Genomic DNA, 15,001 nt, shown 5'->3' with positions numbered 1-15,001 from the left:
ATAACTGCAGATATGATTTTAGCTTGCTTGTTTAGTTGGACATCGGTCTATATATGCGAGCATGCGTTGTTGCTTCTTCGCCAAGGAACGTTCTGTCCCCTTCGTCCTTGACGCAGGATGACAGCAGATCTGCAGAGATACTGTTCACAACTTGCAGGTAGAGCAGTAGCCGACATGTGCAGCAGACTTGGCGACGAAGCATCGACAGATTTGAGCCAAGCAGCTGGTGCCCAAACCAGAAAGGTGCCGCCGAAACGCCCAAGCAATCCAACTTCGAGCGTCGAGGCTAGGAAAACGAGCAAGAAAAAAAAATACGACTAAGGCCAAAGCTTATGTTCCTTCACACGGAGAACATTCACGGAGGAAAAAAAATACAATCCAGCAGATCCTTATTCTATTCTCTTTTTTTCAGGAAAAAGGAAATGCCCAACACACATAGGAAAACGTGCAAGAACATCCACGGAGAAAGTGGCCGCCGACGAGGCCAAGCTTATGTTCCTTCCTTCACACGGTTTGCACGTCGCACGACGAATACGATTATGTACATTTTTTTTAAGCACAATTATGTACATTTGGGAAGCCAGGCCTCAGAGGTCACACGACACAAGCATCAGTCTCTCTGTCATGACTACAAGATCTTAAGAAGGCCATCAAGAATCGTTTCAACAAAAAAAAGCTATCAAGAAGCAGCACCGGCTAGAGCAGCATATGGGCTTGAAGGCCCAAGTACGGGTTGTGTGAGTCGGCCCATATGGCCCGTCGAGCTCTGGCGCCAGGAGCGCAAACAAAACGTCCGCCATCTCCTGTGGGTGAATCATCGAGCTTCAGAATTCGGAACTTTCTGGACATCACCAGCAGTTCACCGTCTTCCCCATGGCTCCAACAGTGCCCTTCCCACTCCTAGCCTTGAACAAATGAACAGGGAAGGCAAGGTGCACGCACGCATGCGCGTCCACGGTCAGTCATCGATGATGTCATGAGCACCGTGCAAGGTAAAATCGTTGGTTCGCAATTGCCTTCTTCCCGAAACCGACGATGATTTCATCTTGTGCTTATCGGACCGTCGCAATCGGTGGCTGACGACAAGCTCGCCGCCCCCTCGGTGACATCGCCGGACCCTTCAGAAAGCTCCAAGTGCGTGACGGCAGAGTAGCTGTTGGCATCGAAGCTCCCTCCAATGTCCGTGCTGCAGCCGCAGCATATATGTCGAATCCGACACGGCCGAAATCTGAGCAGCTTCGCAGGGTGCGTCGAGTCAGTTTCACATTCGGATGGCGATGGCCATGGGCGGCGGAACGACGGGGCTGCTGGTCGGCGCTGCGCTCGCCGTGGTGCTGGTCCCGTGGCTGTGGGCGGCGCTGGTGCACCTGGTGTGGCGGCCGCGCGCCGTGGCGCGGGCGTTCGCGCGGCAGGGCGTCCGCGGGCCGCCGTACCGCTTCCTGGCCGGCAACAACGCGGAGGTGAAGGCGATGCGCGCGGCGGCCGGCGGCGAGACGCTGGACAGGGGGTCCCACGACGTCGTGCCCCGCGTGCTGCCGCACTACCGCGCGTGGGCGTCGCGCTATGGCAGGGTGTTCCTGTCGTGGGCCGGCCCGACGCCGACGCTGTGCGTGGGCAGCTACGACATGGCGAGGCGGGTGCTCTCCGACAAGGCGGGGCTGTACGTGAAGCCGGACCCGGGCCCCACCATCCTGGCGCTGCTGGGCGTGGGCCTGGTGTTCGCCGAGGGCGAGGACTGGGCGCGCCACCGCCGCGTCGTGCACCCGGCGTTCGCCATGGACAAGCTCAAGATGATGACGGGCGCCATGGCGGCGTGCGCGGGGGAGGTGATCCGGGCGTGGGAGGCGCGCGCGCGCGCCGCGCCGGGCGTCGAGGTGACGGTGGAGGTCGGGCAGCAGTTCACGGAGCTCACCGCCGACGTGATCTCGCACACGGCGTTTGGGAGCAGCTACCGCCGGGGCAAGGAGGTGTTCCAGGCGCAGCGGGAGCTGCAGCACATCGCGCTCGCCGCCATCGGCAGCGTCCGCGTCCCGGGCATGGAGTACGCGCCCACCAAGGCCAACGTGCGCCGGTGGCAGCTGGAGCGCACGGTGCGGGACACGCTCATGGCCATCATCCACGAGCGCCTGGACGCCGCCAGGGAGGCCCGTGGCTACGGCACAGACCTGCTGGGCCTCATGCTCGAGGCCAACGCCAGCGGCGGCAAGAGAGTGATGAGCATGGACGAGATCATCGACGAGTGCAAGACGTTCTTCTTCGCCGGGCACGACACGACGGCGCACCTCCTCACCTGGGCCATGTTCCTCCTCGGCACGCACCCCGAGTGGCAGCAGCGGCTCAGGGAGGAGGTGCTCCGTGAGTGCGGCGGCGCCGGGACGCCCCTCCACGGCGACGCCCTCAACAAGCTCAAGCTCGTAAACAGCCAAGCCTTTCTATTTGCTCGCAGCCGCTTGATCCATCCATTAAGGCTGGTGATCGATTTGCAGGTGACGATGGTGCTGTACGAGACGCTCCGGCTGTACGGCGCGGTGAGCATGATCGGGCGGGTGGCGACGGCGGACGCGGACCTGTGCGGCGTGAAGGTGCCCCGGGGCACCGTCCTCGCCATCCCGATCGCGATGCTGCACCGCGAAGAGGAGGTGTGGGGCGCGGACGCCGGCGGGTTCAACCCGCTCCGGTTCCGCGACGGCGTGGGGCGGGCGGCGGCGCTCCCGGGCGCGCTGCTGTCCTTCTCGTCCGGCCCGCGGTCGTGCATCGGGCAGGACTTCGCGATGCTGGAGGCGAAGGCGACGCTGGCGCTGGTCCTGCGGCGGTTCGCGTTCGGGGTGGCGCCGGAGTACATGCACGCGCCGACCGACTTCCTGACGCTGCAGCCGCTGCAGGGCCTCCCCGTCGTGCTCAAACTCTTGGACCCGTAGAAGCAGCGGCATACTTGTTACACGTTAGCACGTCGCACGTTACAGGCCTCAGAGAGGATCAGATACTGTATCTCCTTGCCAGAGTTGCAAGCAATCAAATACTGTAGCAGTATGAAGTATGGATCATCATTAGCTGATAAATAATTTCAGGTGAAGTCAACAAATCGGGACTCAGTCAAAACAATGAATTTCAGGTGGTTCACATCCTGCACTATTGGACCTAAAAAATACGGTTCATTACTTCAAGGCAGTGACAAATTTCAGTGACAAATAGTGGAGTCTGGAAGTGGAAACTGATGCTACCATGCATGATGAGGCAAGCTATCGAGAATAAAGCCTATGTTTTGTCTGGAAATGTCATTTGTGAGATCAAGCACCTGCAGTTAGATCTAAACTTTAGCGAGTGGAAGATTACTTACCGTTTTAGAGATGTAATGCGGTGTCGCATCGCATGTATAAATGTCAAAATGTGGCTACAATTTGTTGAAACTTTAAACGTGCATGATTTGGCCATCCAAACCACCTTCAAATCAGCCGAATGGCAAAATCCGTCCGGTTTTGACAATTGCGTGGTCGAAAATGCCCGTTTTTGAATCGGTAAACGGGCGATAGTTGGATGGCTAAAAATTGATTTCAAAGCCAGTTGCTGTCTGTTACCTACTGCGAAGTTAGCTCTCAACCGTCTTGCTAGAAATTTTGAATGGCGACATGCAGCTGCATCCTGATCGAGTCTTCTTCATGGCCTGTTGAGCGCACGACCGCATCGCCGATCCTGGTGCCCTCAACGTCAAACGCCGCGGCATCCATAAGGCAATAGATACGTGGGTGAGTGGGTCCTCAGCGACGACCATCGATCACCGTCCTTAGGGGCACGCCGCCCGCCGACGGCCGCCGCGCCGATGCCCCGTTCTGCCGTCCAGGCGTCCGCGACGCCGTCGACGTCGCAGCCATAGAGGCCGAGGCCGGGCGTCCTGAGGAACGCGTGGTTTACACAAGGCTCTGCTGAAGGCCGCTCTGGCGCTCTCTGCTGACGGCCGCGGTGACGCACGCGCGGGCGCCACGCGTCGTACAGCGCCGCCATCGAGCCGCGGTAGTGAAGGTACGCGTTAGCTTACGTGGCAGAGGCAGGCCGCGAAGTTGACGGCGATGGGGATGAAGCCGAACAGGTTACACGTGGATGAATTCGCCATCGAGTGGTGGGTGGTGACTTCGTTTTGCCTTGGGAGTTGGAAGTCTAGCGAATTCTTTGCACTTCAGTTTAACCAAATCCCAGTCGAAATTCTCATGACGAAACCTTTGGAAACTTGAGGTATTCGGATGCTGAAGTTTTAAAAGCTTTAGCCACTAACACCTGCTTGAATATAAGCCAATTCCTTTTTCTCATATCAAGGCTGCCATATGCGCTTGGTTTGCAAGGGGGCTTTCCCGGCGAAGGCCCTGCTGTCTGCCAGGATGGCTACGGTGTTCCTTGTTGGAGGCATTGCCGATTTTCCGTGAGATCCCAAATACTACAAGTAAGAACATCAACACAAAAGGCGGCAGGAGATCACACCAGTTTTTGTTTGCACAGCTTCAGTTCCACGGAACCAGGCAACTATAGAGATCAGGATACTTGTTGTGCCAGACTCTGGAGCATGTAAAAGAGAGATCAGGACAAAAACTATCTTCTTCTTATATTAATATATGCTGACAACGTTTCGAGTATTTAAGAAAAAAAAAGAGAGATCAGGATATAAGACAATTTGGGTTCTCTCTCTCATGATACTCCAATGAGATAGTGACCAACCCAAAAACTGAGATTTGGTTGAGGTAATAATTGTACTGAGTGAGGGAGCCAATACATTACAAGGTGAAACAAACAGGAGCAATCCATGCTGTTGATATACAGATAGGCAAAACTTCAGAGTCTTCAGACCTCATCGATCCTAAAATTCTATACATGTATGTCATATATGTCTAGTGATGGAACCAATCACAAACTTGATACAGACGAGATCATTACAGCTCGTTACACACCCACAAGCCTTATCCAAAAAGGAAAAAAAAAGAAGCGAAACTCAGAACATTCGCGTCAGTAAGCTACAGCTCTACTCATCAACTTCCAAAGGTTTCACCAGTCCTTTCAGCAGATGGCACGCATGATTGCATTCGGTCGTCATGCCCTTTGCAGGAGGACAATAACTTAGAGTTGCCTGGAACTGTAAAAGAAATTGTGTCACTTCTGTAAGCAAATGGATACTAAGGGCCTGTTCGTTTCCTACCCTCTAAACTTTAGACCCATCACATCAAAGAGAATCTTGCTATTTAGAAGTATTAAATAAAATCTGTTTATAAAACTTTTTGCACAGCTGGGTGCTAATTCGCGAGACAAATTTAATGAGCCTAATTAATCCATAATTTGCCACAGTGATGCTACAGTAATCATCCGCTAATCATAGACTAATATACCTCATTAGATTCGTCTCGCGAATTAGCCCTGGGGTTCTGCAATTAGTTTTGTAATTAGACTTTATTTAATACTTCTAAATGACAAGATTCTCTTTGATGTGACCCCTCTAAACTTTAGGCTCCCGGAAACGAACACACCCTAAGAAACATAAAGACATTGCTATTACTTGAAGGTGGCGAGGGGAGATCCTGCTGTAGTGAAGTAGGAAGCAAGGTCTATATGCAGGTCATCATACATGCTCAGGTATGGATGGTTCTGCATCGAAGACAACAGGTAGGGAAGGGTAAGATAAGTCGTTTAGTCTTGCAGATGATGCTTGAAACGACATGATGATGTGAAGCCGTTTTTTTGCTTACCAATAAGGCTTGTGCTGATGACCTATCTTTAGCGTCCTTCTGGATACTGAAAATTCACGATGAAACATAAACATCAGACAATAGCCTCCTCTGGACAGATCACATAGCTGGACAAACCACAGATAGAGAATACCAAGACACAATAATAATAGATGGAAACATATGATCTAAGCTTCATTGAAGTTACCTTCTTCATACTTTTACATGTATATGTAAAGTATAAAGCAGGCAATTCGACTTGAGCAACAAAACCATGAGCTAGAAATGCAGGCGCCTCTAAGATGACATTTTAAAATACGTTGATAATTACAAATGAAAAAACCACGACGCTAACATGTCTCAAGTAGCTTGATCACAGCTGTCTATAGACACCATTGGAATGGAGCAGTATGATTACCATGCAGAAATGAATGAGCAGAATTCTGGTGAAAACTGGTCTGCTGGTGCAGATGGCGGCTGTTGATCAACAATAGCTGCGAGAAGTTCATAAAAGCTATCACAAGGAGGAAATGGAAAAATGCCGGTCGCACATTCCAGTATTACTAGCCCCAAACTCCAGATATCACTCATATAGCCATGTTTCTTTCCATTGATTCTTTCTGGCTGTCAAGAACAGGAATTTTGCTTTAGGTCATCAGAACAAATAAAATGCACAGCATTTCACGCTAAACTGGAATACACAATTGTGAGCTGAAAACCTTGCACTCACCGCCATGTAGTTTTTTGTGCCAATAAATGTATCTCTTTGTCCAGAGGAGCTAGAAATAATGGCACTTACACCAAAATCTGATATTTTTACTTCACCCCTGTGATTTATCAATATATTTGATGGTTTCAGATCTCGGTGTATAATGTGCCTCTCATGATGCAAGTACATCAGTCCTTTTAGTATCTGCAAAAGAAAGGTGTAGTTTCATTTATAAGGTTCAAGAAATGCTAATGTAGCATTTTAGTTATAGCAGAGAAACTATGTGTAGCTTCTGCCACATGTCACTGGCCTGCTTACAGATAGCAGCAAGGTAGTCCTCAGGAATGGTTTTAACAGTCTTCAGGAAATCTGAAAGGGAGCCACCATCCATGTATTCCAAAACAATAGAAATGGCACCGTTAAAATAAAAACACTGATAGAACACAACAATATATTGGCATTGTGTTGACAGGCTTATTTTCAACTCCTTGGCAATCTGTCTGCGTATACTTTCCTCAATATTATTTAGTTGAATAACCTGCAAACACAATGGCAGACTGGTGGAGATAAAGACCCTTTGCAACAGTTAGGAAGATGATTACAAAATTGATGCAATACAGAGATCATCGTGAAAACTCTTAACTTGTATCTAGTAAAATAAAGTGGAAAGAACCATAAATAAGCAGCATAAAAGAATGAATGCCTCGGAAATACCTTCAGAGCAAAAAATTGCCCAGTAAATTTGTGGCGGACCAATTGCACATGTCCACTGCTACCTTTCCCGATCACTTTGATTACATCTAGATCATCTAAGCTCAATTGACTGTCCAGTGGCTCTATAGGAGGAGCCTGAAGAACATTTTGAGCACGTCACTAGGAAGAACTGAAGAATGTGGGAACAGTATCGAAAACTTTTAACAAGTAAAGTAAATAAAGAGTTCAACAACAGTGGCATGAGACAGACATTTTTCCCACTATAAGCAATTGGATATTCCCTTTCAGAATAAATTCAAGAGACAGATACATCCAATAATCCCCGTAGGCCACAGCATGTGGAGATATTTATAGCTAGTGATTTATTTGTGTCTCACTCATCAAACCGAAAAAAAGAGCATCAAGAGCCAAAAAGCTACATATCGTTTTCCTTAAATCAGTATCTTAATTAGATAACAAATGGACACAGTCCCACTCATCAAGATGAAAAAGGCGTCAAGAGCCACAAAGCTACATGTCGTTTTCCCTAATCAATATCTTTATTAGATAATCAGGGGACAGAAACAACAGTATTTGCTATTGCAGAACTTTTTTGAAGTGAAAATGCTAGTATTGCAGAACTTTGCCCAAAATACCTACATGTTTGCTAACTACCTTATGTTACCATGAAGAAATATAAAAAAACGCGATGGAATTATCACCGAGTAAGACCCTGATTCTAGGAGATAGGCGTACCCATTCCACGAACAAACAGAGCTCAACGACAATTTACTAAAATGTGATTCCTATCTGACTATCTCTACCTGCCAAAGCAATCACTTGGTCTGTTCATCTCATCATCAAGAGAAACCATTACAAGAGCCAATTTGACGATCCCAATCCTAAGAATTCCAAGCGGATGATGCAAAGACGCAATTTTTAATCCTCAGTCCAGGTGGCTTACCTCGCCTCCCTCGCCCTGCGAAACGATGCGGAGGCCATACTTGTTGACGAGCAGATCCCCGTCCCTGAACGTCCCGCTGTGCGTCCTGGCCGGAACCCAGACCCGAACCAACACCTGACAATTATTCAGCGGAACAAGAAAAGAACCCACAGAAAGAAAGCGAGGGGGAGCTGAAGCCTACAGGAATTTGCCGATGGTGGACTCGTGGGATGGCAGGGTGAGCTTGATCGGCTTCCGAGGCGTCGCCATCGGAAGTCCGGCGGCGGCGGCGGGCTCTCTCGCCGGAACTCTGAGGAGACGCGGGGAAAAGGAGGGGAGACTGACGGTACAGAGCTGGTGCAGCTGGAGTTCTTTCTTGGTCGCCTTTGGGAGGGGAGTGGTTGCCTGGTTGGCACCTTCTGTCCAATGCTTATTTCAACTCCTTTTTTACGCACTGTTTTTTTCTGAATTTGTTTTTTAAATAGATTTTTCTGAATTTGTGCTTACTTTTCCTTGCGGTTGCAGATTCCTCTCAAATGAAAGGGCCTACGCAGCCCGGCACGTGTGCGATTGGTCAATGCCATTGAAAAACCTTGTCACGCTAGGGTGCACACGTGCAGTGTGGACAAGTTTTCGGTGAGATCAACGTGGAATAGCAGCAAGCCAACCGGAAGGACGGTACTAGCTACTAGGAGTACCAGCAAGTTTAGACTAATGCTAGACCTTAACTAGCAATAATAACCTTGCTATGTACTCTATCTACTTTTATTTACATATCATATTAGATTTATTCTAAATCAAAATTAATTAACTTTGATCAAGTCTATAGAAAAATATAGCAACAACAATACTATTCAACATATGCACTAACTTCATAATGGATTCAATAAAATAAATTTAGTATTGTAAATGTTATTATTTTCTTCTATAAATTTAGTCAAAATTGGTCAAATTTAACTTAAAATAAACCTAATATGATATATAAATAAAAACAGAGAAAGTATTGTTGAGTCACCGTGGCATCAAGAACTAAATCTTGCTATGTTTTTAGTCATAAGACAGCTTCTAAACAATCAGACTTGACTAACATTAGACGTGCCAAATTGTGGCAAGTTATGACTACAAACCAAATATGCACTAAAACTACTCATAAAATGCATTGAATTCAGGTGGTCTTCCTCGTGCTAGCGCTAACCTTTTTCAGGGAGAACAATTATTAGATAAGCACCTGTCAAGGGAAAATGGGTTGACTGTTTACCCATGCTAAAGGCTAAACCACGCTTTTCCCCTGATTTGACAATTCACGCACAAGCTATACTGCTATACAGTGCGTGGAAGCGTCAGTGTACCCTGGCAAGGAGGGCACCAGACGGGATAGCTTCCGTGCCAATGACAGAGCTGCATGATTCCAACTTTCCAAGCTCCGACTTGGGCGGCCCAGAGCGCCGCCATATCTACAGAATCGACGCGGTAATGGTTGGCGAGACGCAAATAATGCCCTGGATTAGTTTTTTCATTGTGCCATTGTTGCCTTAATATCTAAACCCAAGTTCAGTTCCAGTGCCTGCAAAACCAGGGATAAACTCGACGTGCGTGCAGCTGCAACCACGGTTAGCAACAGCAGTTAGTCACCTCATGAGCTAAACGTCAGTGAGCCACAGTGTGAGCCATCGGTGACCACTGACTAGCCACAGTAAAATCGCGAACGGGCACCAGTTGTTGGTCAGCCTCAGTAGCACCAGACATCAGGAGGTCCCAGGTTCGAGACTCTTCGGAAGCGGATTTTGGAGGAATTTTTCAGAAATTTTTCTAAACTGCTGCAACCTCAACACAATCTGAAAACTGGTGTCCGAGACCCTCTCTTCAAAGCAGCATGCGAGTGTGAGTAAAAGTGTAGAATTTAGCTTGCGCATAGGTGTGTGAGTAAGGTGTTGGGTGTGCGTTGGATGTGTGTATGTATAAAGTTCAAATACTATACAACTTGTACTCCATACTACAGTAAAATCCGATGGCAAGTGGCGACGGATGGGCCGTGTCTTGCCTGGAAAGTGCGGTCAGGCCTCTGGAGTGACTCCGGCGAGATTTCCAGTGCGACGGTGACGGCGGTTGCGCCGGACAAGCAGGTCTTCCTCGCCTGCCCGGCGTCGCCGCTGACCTCTCCGTCGTCCGCGCCGCCCTTCAGATCCGACGGCGAACCGATTGACGCCAAGGTGAACGACGCCGACATCTGCAAAGGCTTTTGTGCCGGATGTAAGGCTTGGACAGCAACCTGACCCCAGATTGACAGCTCTCGGGTTTGGACCCTGGTGGAGGTGGTGGGATCAGATCGACGACGAGGTGTCTTTCTTCAGCCTTCAGTCTTCACAAAGACAGGATACATTCCTGCCCAAGAAAAAAGAAAGAACGAAAAAAAAGAGAGGCAAAGACAGTATACATTGAAGTCTTCAGAATTTACCTGCCGTCATGTACAGAACCGCTCACCACCAGTTACCCATTATCTCGAACATATTTGACGGCGGCGAAAACTCTAAATATGAAGAAAATGAGGGTGAATGGGGGCAAAGAAAGGCACATCGCACATTCGCACCATTCAATTTGTGTTGGTGTCACACAAGACTTCTGAAAGGCATCGTCAGTTCAGCTGCTCATTACAGTTACATACAGGCTGATCACAGATCATCTAAAGGATCCCCACCGCATGGACTATACTGCTAGCTAGAGGATGACGGAAGGCAGTAATCAGCGCGAGATATGGCGCTCGTCCTGGGCGGCAGGCAGACGGAAAGGGAACGTTGCGAATTGGATCTTAAGAATCGGGGAGTCAGGCTTCCAATCATCAAAGCGGTATGCTGCAAAGATCAGGTGAAAGATCAGTCTCTGCAAATCTATCTGAAACCCTTTTACATGGTAAAACATAGTTTGGGATGCTGTCCAGTAACTGCTGGAGAGAACAGTCAGCAGTATCCATGAATAGCAAGTATTTAAAGACAGCATTCAGGATGACATGAATATAAAGTCCATGTATATTTCCCATTACTGCTAAGACCTATTCAAAATTTATTTTACCATGATTCCAAATCAGGGTGAATAAAGCCCCCACTCCACCCAAGGATACGCAGGAATATGAAATTAACATATGAATGAAACAAATCAGAGGCACAGGAACAAAGACCTTGGAGATTATCCATAGCAGTGCGTGCACATTTTGCATTCTCAAACTCCACAAAGCACAGGACATAAGCCTTGTCACCACTCTGCAAGAAACAGCAGGAATCAATATGCAATAAAGTTTAGGCAAGTCAAACGAACGTTAAAATGAACAAACAAAAAGAAACCCACTAACACAGTAATAAGGGACCATCACCAAAGCATGAACTAGGATGTGGTAAAGAGAAGCTGTTTATTCAGCAACCAAGAAAATGAACAAATGCCTTGAAGGAAAATTACATTAGAGCAGCAAAAAGAAAATGAGTAAAATTTGACATCACTTACAAACACAATAAATATATAGAGCTAGCTTATTTCCTATTTAATTCAATGTATAAATATGAAGTTGAGTCTGTGGTGAGTGATCCAATGCCATGGATAATCCACCATGGACTCCCTGAACATTATATGTAAGACTTGGGCACCATCTAAATACATGCTCTTTGCTTGGCTAGCAATCCAAGGCAAGTTATTGCCAGCTGATGGCTTACTAGCTGGGGCAGGGATCAAGAATTATTATTTGCCCCGTCATGCATTCAATCCTTGGCAACAGCCAATCATCTGTTGTTTCACTGCAATTAAACCTTAGCTGTTTGGAATGCACTATCATATTGCCAGCAAGCACCATCCCTAGAAAACAACCGGGCCAAAGAAAACACACCCAATTTGATGGACTCACAATGCAGCAAACCTATTGGCAGGCTGTGGGTAGAAGCGGGTGCTAAGAATCTTAGATCTGTAACAGGTTCCTGAGACTCCTGCATCCGGGCATCCCTTCATAGTTTTTCCTGTGTTCTTTTATTAGTTCTCTCTGTAATCGCATGCACTTCTTAATAAATAAATGCGCTCTCTTGCTTTTGAAATTAGTGCACTATAAATTTCACCATATCTTAACATACCAAATTCAAAAAACAATTAATCAATGCACAGGTTTGCAACGGAATGAACAGCTAGCAAAGAACAATTAGACAAAAAAAAAATCAAGTGAGAAGAACATCGAAAAAGGCAAGTCCGTACATGCCTGGGCTCCTTGTGCACTAGTCTGATGTCCTTGAAACCAGAGCAGCGCCGAAACAAATCTTCCAGCAAAAGTTAAGGCTTGCAAAAATGAAACTCACAAGGTATGAAAATATGATGCAAAAAAATGCTGTGTGGGAAGGATACGGGCCACTTCTCTCCTTGTGCAATCGGTAGGGAGACAATCAACAAAAAGAATGTTGGATTCATCTTCTGAGGGCCCATCGAGGTTTGGAAGTGGGCTGTGGCGCTCAACATCTGGAATACCAGCACCTTTGCCAAGAGACGAACTTCTCCCCATTACAGCCGGTTCTTCCAAAAGACTAGATCCTGGTGCCCTGTCTGGAGCTAGTCCACTCAGTGGAGCCAAAGATGGGTCTTCCAAATGACTAGGTCCGCGTGCCCTAGCTACGGCAGGTAGATCACTCAGGCCAGGGAAAGCAGGATTAATTACTCCTGCTGGATGACCATAACCATAAGCCCTTGGTTGCAATGCTACCTGTACATCAAAACAAAGTGATATGTGAGATAAAGGTGGTTGCTTTCCTTAATAATGAATCCTCCAAAAGTTAAAAGTTTTATTACATCGTTTCTAAGAACATCTGGTCCGTCTGGTGGAACAGAAGGTCTTGAAGCATAATAAGATGCTAAAGAGCCCTCAGGTGCAAGATACCCAGGATAACCACCTCGTGGATCTGCTAATCAAATGAAGTTAAGAAGTTAACAATGACAAGAAAACACATGCTGATCAGTTCTAATGCAAGAATAAACACCGTTTTCAAAACTCAAGAAGGAAAGGAAAGTAAGGAAGAGAAAAAAAAATGAAGAATGTCTCATCAATGCATGTCCTATCCTAACAAAGCATATACACACCTCTATATTCATCTTTGCAGTGTATAACTCTGCCTGAAAACTAGCCTCACACTTTTTCCAATTATAAGTTACAAATAACTAAATTCATCCCAAAACCACTTCAACTGACATGGAGAACATAGTTAATATTTCACTAACGGGACTACAGTTTCTACTGCACTGTGCTATAACAAATCATTTAACCAATAATACTCAAAACTTAACACCCACAATGGTTATTTATTTTAATAGTAGCTTGATATTGCAATAAGATCTCTAACGTCACTCGGTCATCACATCACATGACCTCTCACAACAAATTTCCAATAGCTATATACATTCTGGACATCTTAAGTCTTAACCTCTCACGAAAAATTTCCAATGGCTATATACATTCTGGACATTTTAAGTCTTAACATATTACTGGTAAGGCTAAGAAGCCAGGAACTATGCTATCATTATCTTTAAAATGAAAAGAGAGGTCTTACACGAAAAAAAAAAGAAAAAAATGAGTCTAAACTGTACTGTTGCAAACCGCAAGGGCACTACGTACAGCTGGATAAAATTTCTTCTTACACTCCATCAGCACACAAAAAGCTGCAAATATGATGCATTCTTGGAGAGATATTGGGCAAGACAGTGCCTACAAATCGTGACCAAGTGAAACCTAAATTTCAGTATCAATTTGGTCGGCTATGATACTCGCTCGCAACTGGCTAGAAAACTACAACTAAACTACCCCGATCGATAGCTCCTGAACCCTGACAGCCCTAAATCTTGAATTCCCTCCACGCGGTTTGCAGATTACCGACAATCAATAACAAGCGCAAATCCACCATAAATATTTGTCCGCGCAAAACGGACGGTACAACCATGCCCGGTTCGTCGGTTGAGAGAGAGCGGGCGTGGTACCTCTGTTGTAGGAGGAGTGAGAGGCGTAGCCGCGATAGCGATCCGCCATGGGCGGTGGGCAGTCCGGCGAGCTGGGACGGTGGACGGCGCCGGCGCCGCCGACTTTCTCACCGGGGGAGCAGCGATGGGAGAGCAGAAGAGATGCGGCCCTGGGGACGAGATGTGGTAGAGACTGGGCGAGGAGATTGGGCTTGGCTACTGGGCTGACTCTAGGGAGGGGCTCACGGCCCAGTTCTGTTTAAAGACCGGCGCGGCGAGTAACTCAAGGGGAATAATGCATCATATTCCCAATTTGACACAGTTTTTGAAAGGTAATTTGAATTTGAATTCGGATAAAAATTGGGAACCGGACAACCGGCACAAAACAAATGACGTCGCCTTTCCTTCCCTGGCAACCTACGCCGCACCAACCGACCGCCGCCGCCCGTACGCCCCCTCGCGATGCTCGCCAGTGTCGCCGTCCTCCCCGCCGATCGCCACGCGTCCGCCTTCCGCCGATTCCCGCCGGGCTGCGGTCGCCACACCAACGCCGCCGCGAGGCTTCCCCCTGGGTACCCGCTTAAGGCTACCGCCGCATCCAAACCCCCACTTCCGAACCCCTACCCCGCGCGTGCGGTCGACAAAACCGCCCCACCGCAGCCAAGGCGAACCCTCCCCGCGGCCTCCTCCTCCGGGGCCGCGGGTCCCGTTCGCGGCGTGGGGAGCGGAAGGAAGGCCGCGGCGGCGGTGACCGCGCGCCGCGTCTCCGCCGTGCGGAGGTACCCGCCGGGCTGCGGGCGAGGCGTCGCGGCGCCGAAGCCGCCAGCCTCGATGGGTGAAGGACAGGGTGAGGCCAGCGCGGGCAAGACAGCCGCGGTGGTATGCGATGGCTACGCCAAAGCGAGACCTGGCGATCTGGAGGTGGCACTACGTGCGTCCGCTCTTGATGACGCGGAGTTCAATTCCAATGGTGGGATGCAGAACGAA

The 15,001-nt window shown here is 48.2% G+C and overlaps 3 protein-coding genes across 8 annotated transcripts; 1 reads left to right on the top strand and 2 right to left on the bottom strand.

Moving 5' to 3' along the window:
- The first annotated feature begins 803 nt into the window (after nucleotides 1–803).
- LOC112889972 (cytochrome P450 709B2-like) lies at nucleotides 804–3,225 on the top strand. Of its 2 annotated transcripts, XM_025956787.1 has the most exons (3): nucleotides 804–2,414; nucleotides 2,487–2,936; nucleotides 3,012–3,225. In XM_025956787.1, the coding sequence occupies exons 1-2, from the start codon at nucleotides 1,272–1,274 to the stop codon at nucleotides 2,916–2,918; spliced, it is 1,575 nt and encodes a 524-aa protein (XP_025812572.1). In that variant the 5' UTR covers nucleotides 804–1,271; the 3' UTR covers nucleotides 2,919–2,936; nucleotides 3,012–3,225. The 2 variants fall into 2 exon arrangements, with proteins under 2 accessions (XP_025812572.1, XP_025812571.1); XM_025956786.1 differs by having other exon boundaries at nucleotides 805–2,414; nucleotides 2,487–3,078.
- A 1,426-nt stretch (nucleotides 3,226–4,651) lies between these two features.
- LOC112890113 (mitogen-activated protein kinase kinase 2-like) lies at nucleotides 4,652–8,470 on the bottom strand. 2 transcript variants are annotated; one of them, XM_025956969.1, is made up of 9 exons: nucleotides 8,250–8,470; nucleotides 8,069–8,153; nucleotides 7,126–7,260; nucleotides 6,722–6,949; nucleotides 6,433–6,615; nucleotides 6,121–6,326; nucleotides 5,724–5,769; nucleotides 5,506–5,622; nucleotides 4,652–5,156 (listed from the first exon to the last, which is right to left on the bottom strand). In XM_025956969.1, exons 1-8 carry the CDS (start codon nucleotides 8,315–8,317, stop codon nucleotides 5,530–5,532), a joined length of 1,044 nt encoding a protein of 347 aa, XP_025812754.1. In that variant the 5' UTR covers nucleotides 8,318–8,470; the 3' UTR covers nucleotides 4,652–5,156; nucleotides 5,506–5,529. The 2 variants fall into 2 exon arrangements, with proteins under 2 accessions (XP_025812754.1, XP_025812753.1); XM_025956968.1 differs by having other exon boundaries at nucleotides 4,652–5,116; nucleotides 5,534–5,622; nucleotides 8,250–8,469.
- A 1,517-nt stretch (nucleotides 8,471–9,987) lies between these two features.
- Nucleotides 9,988–14,230, bottom strand: LOC112890758 (RNA-binding protein 1-like). 4 transcript variants are annotated; one of them, XR_003228336.1, is made up of 7 exons: nucleotides 14,036–14,230; nucleotides 12,857–12,969; nucleotides 12,419–12,770; nucleotides 12,276–12,333; nucleotides 11,220–11,301; nucleotides 10,503–10,896; nucleotides 9,988–10,350 (listed from the first exon to the last, which is right to left on the bottom strand). XR_003228336.1 is itself a non-coding variant. In XM_025957613.1 (6 exons), exons 1-6 carry the CDS (start codon nucleotides 14,082–14,084, stop codon nucleotides 10,787–10,789), a joined length of 768 nt encoding a protein of 255 aa, XP_025813398.1. In that variant the 5' UTR covers nucleotides 14,085–14,230; the 3' UTR covers nucleotides 9,988–10,786. The 4 variants fall into 4 exon arrangements, 3 of the variants coding, with proteins under 3 accessions (XP_025813398.1, XP_025813396.1, XP_025813397.1); XM_025957613.1 differs by having other exon boundaries at nucleotides 9,988–10,896; nucleotides 12,272–12,333; XM_025957611.1 differs by having other exon boundaries at nucleotides 9,988–10,896.
- Nucleotides 14,231–15,001: the final 771 nt, after the last annotated feature.

This window comes from Panicum hallii, chromosome 4 (genome assembly GCF_002211085.1).
Source record: "Panicum hallii strain FIL2 chromosome 4, PHallii_v3.1, whole genome shotgun sequence".
Classification (NCBI taxonomy): domain Eukaryota; kingdom Viridiplantae; phylum Streptophyta; class Magnoliopsida; order Poales; family Poaceae; genus Panicum; species Panicum hallii.
Note: the sequence above shows the minus strand (reverse complement) of the source record. Positions and strands in the feature narration are given on the sequence as shown.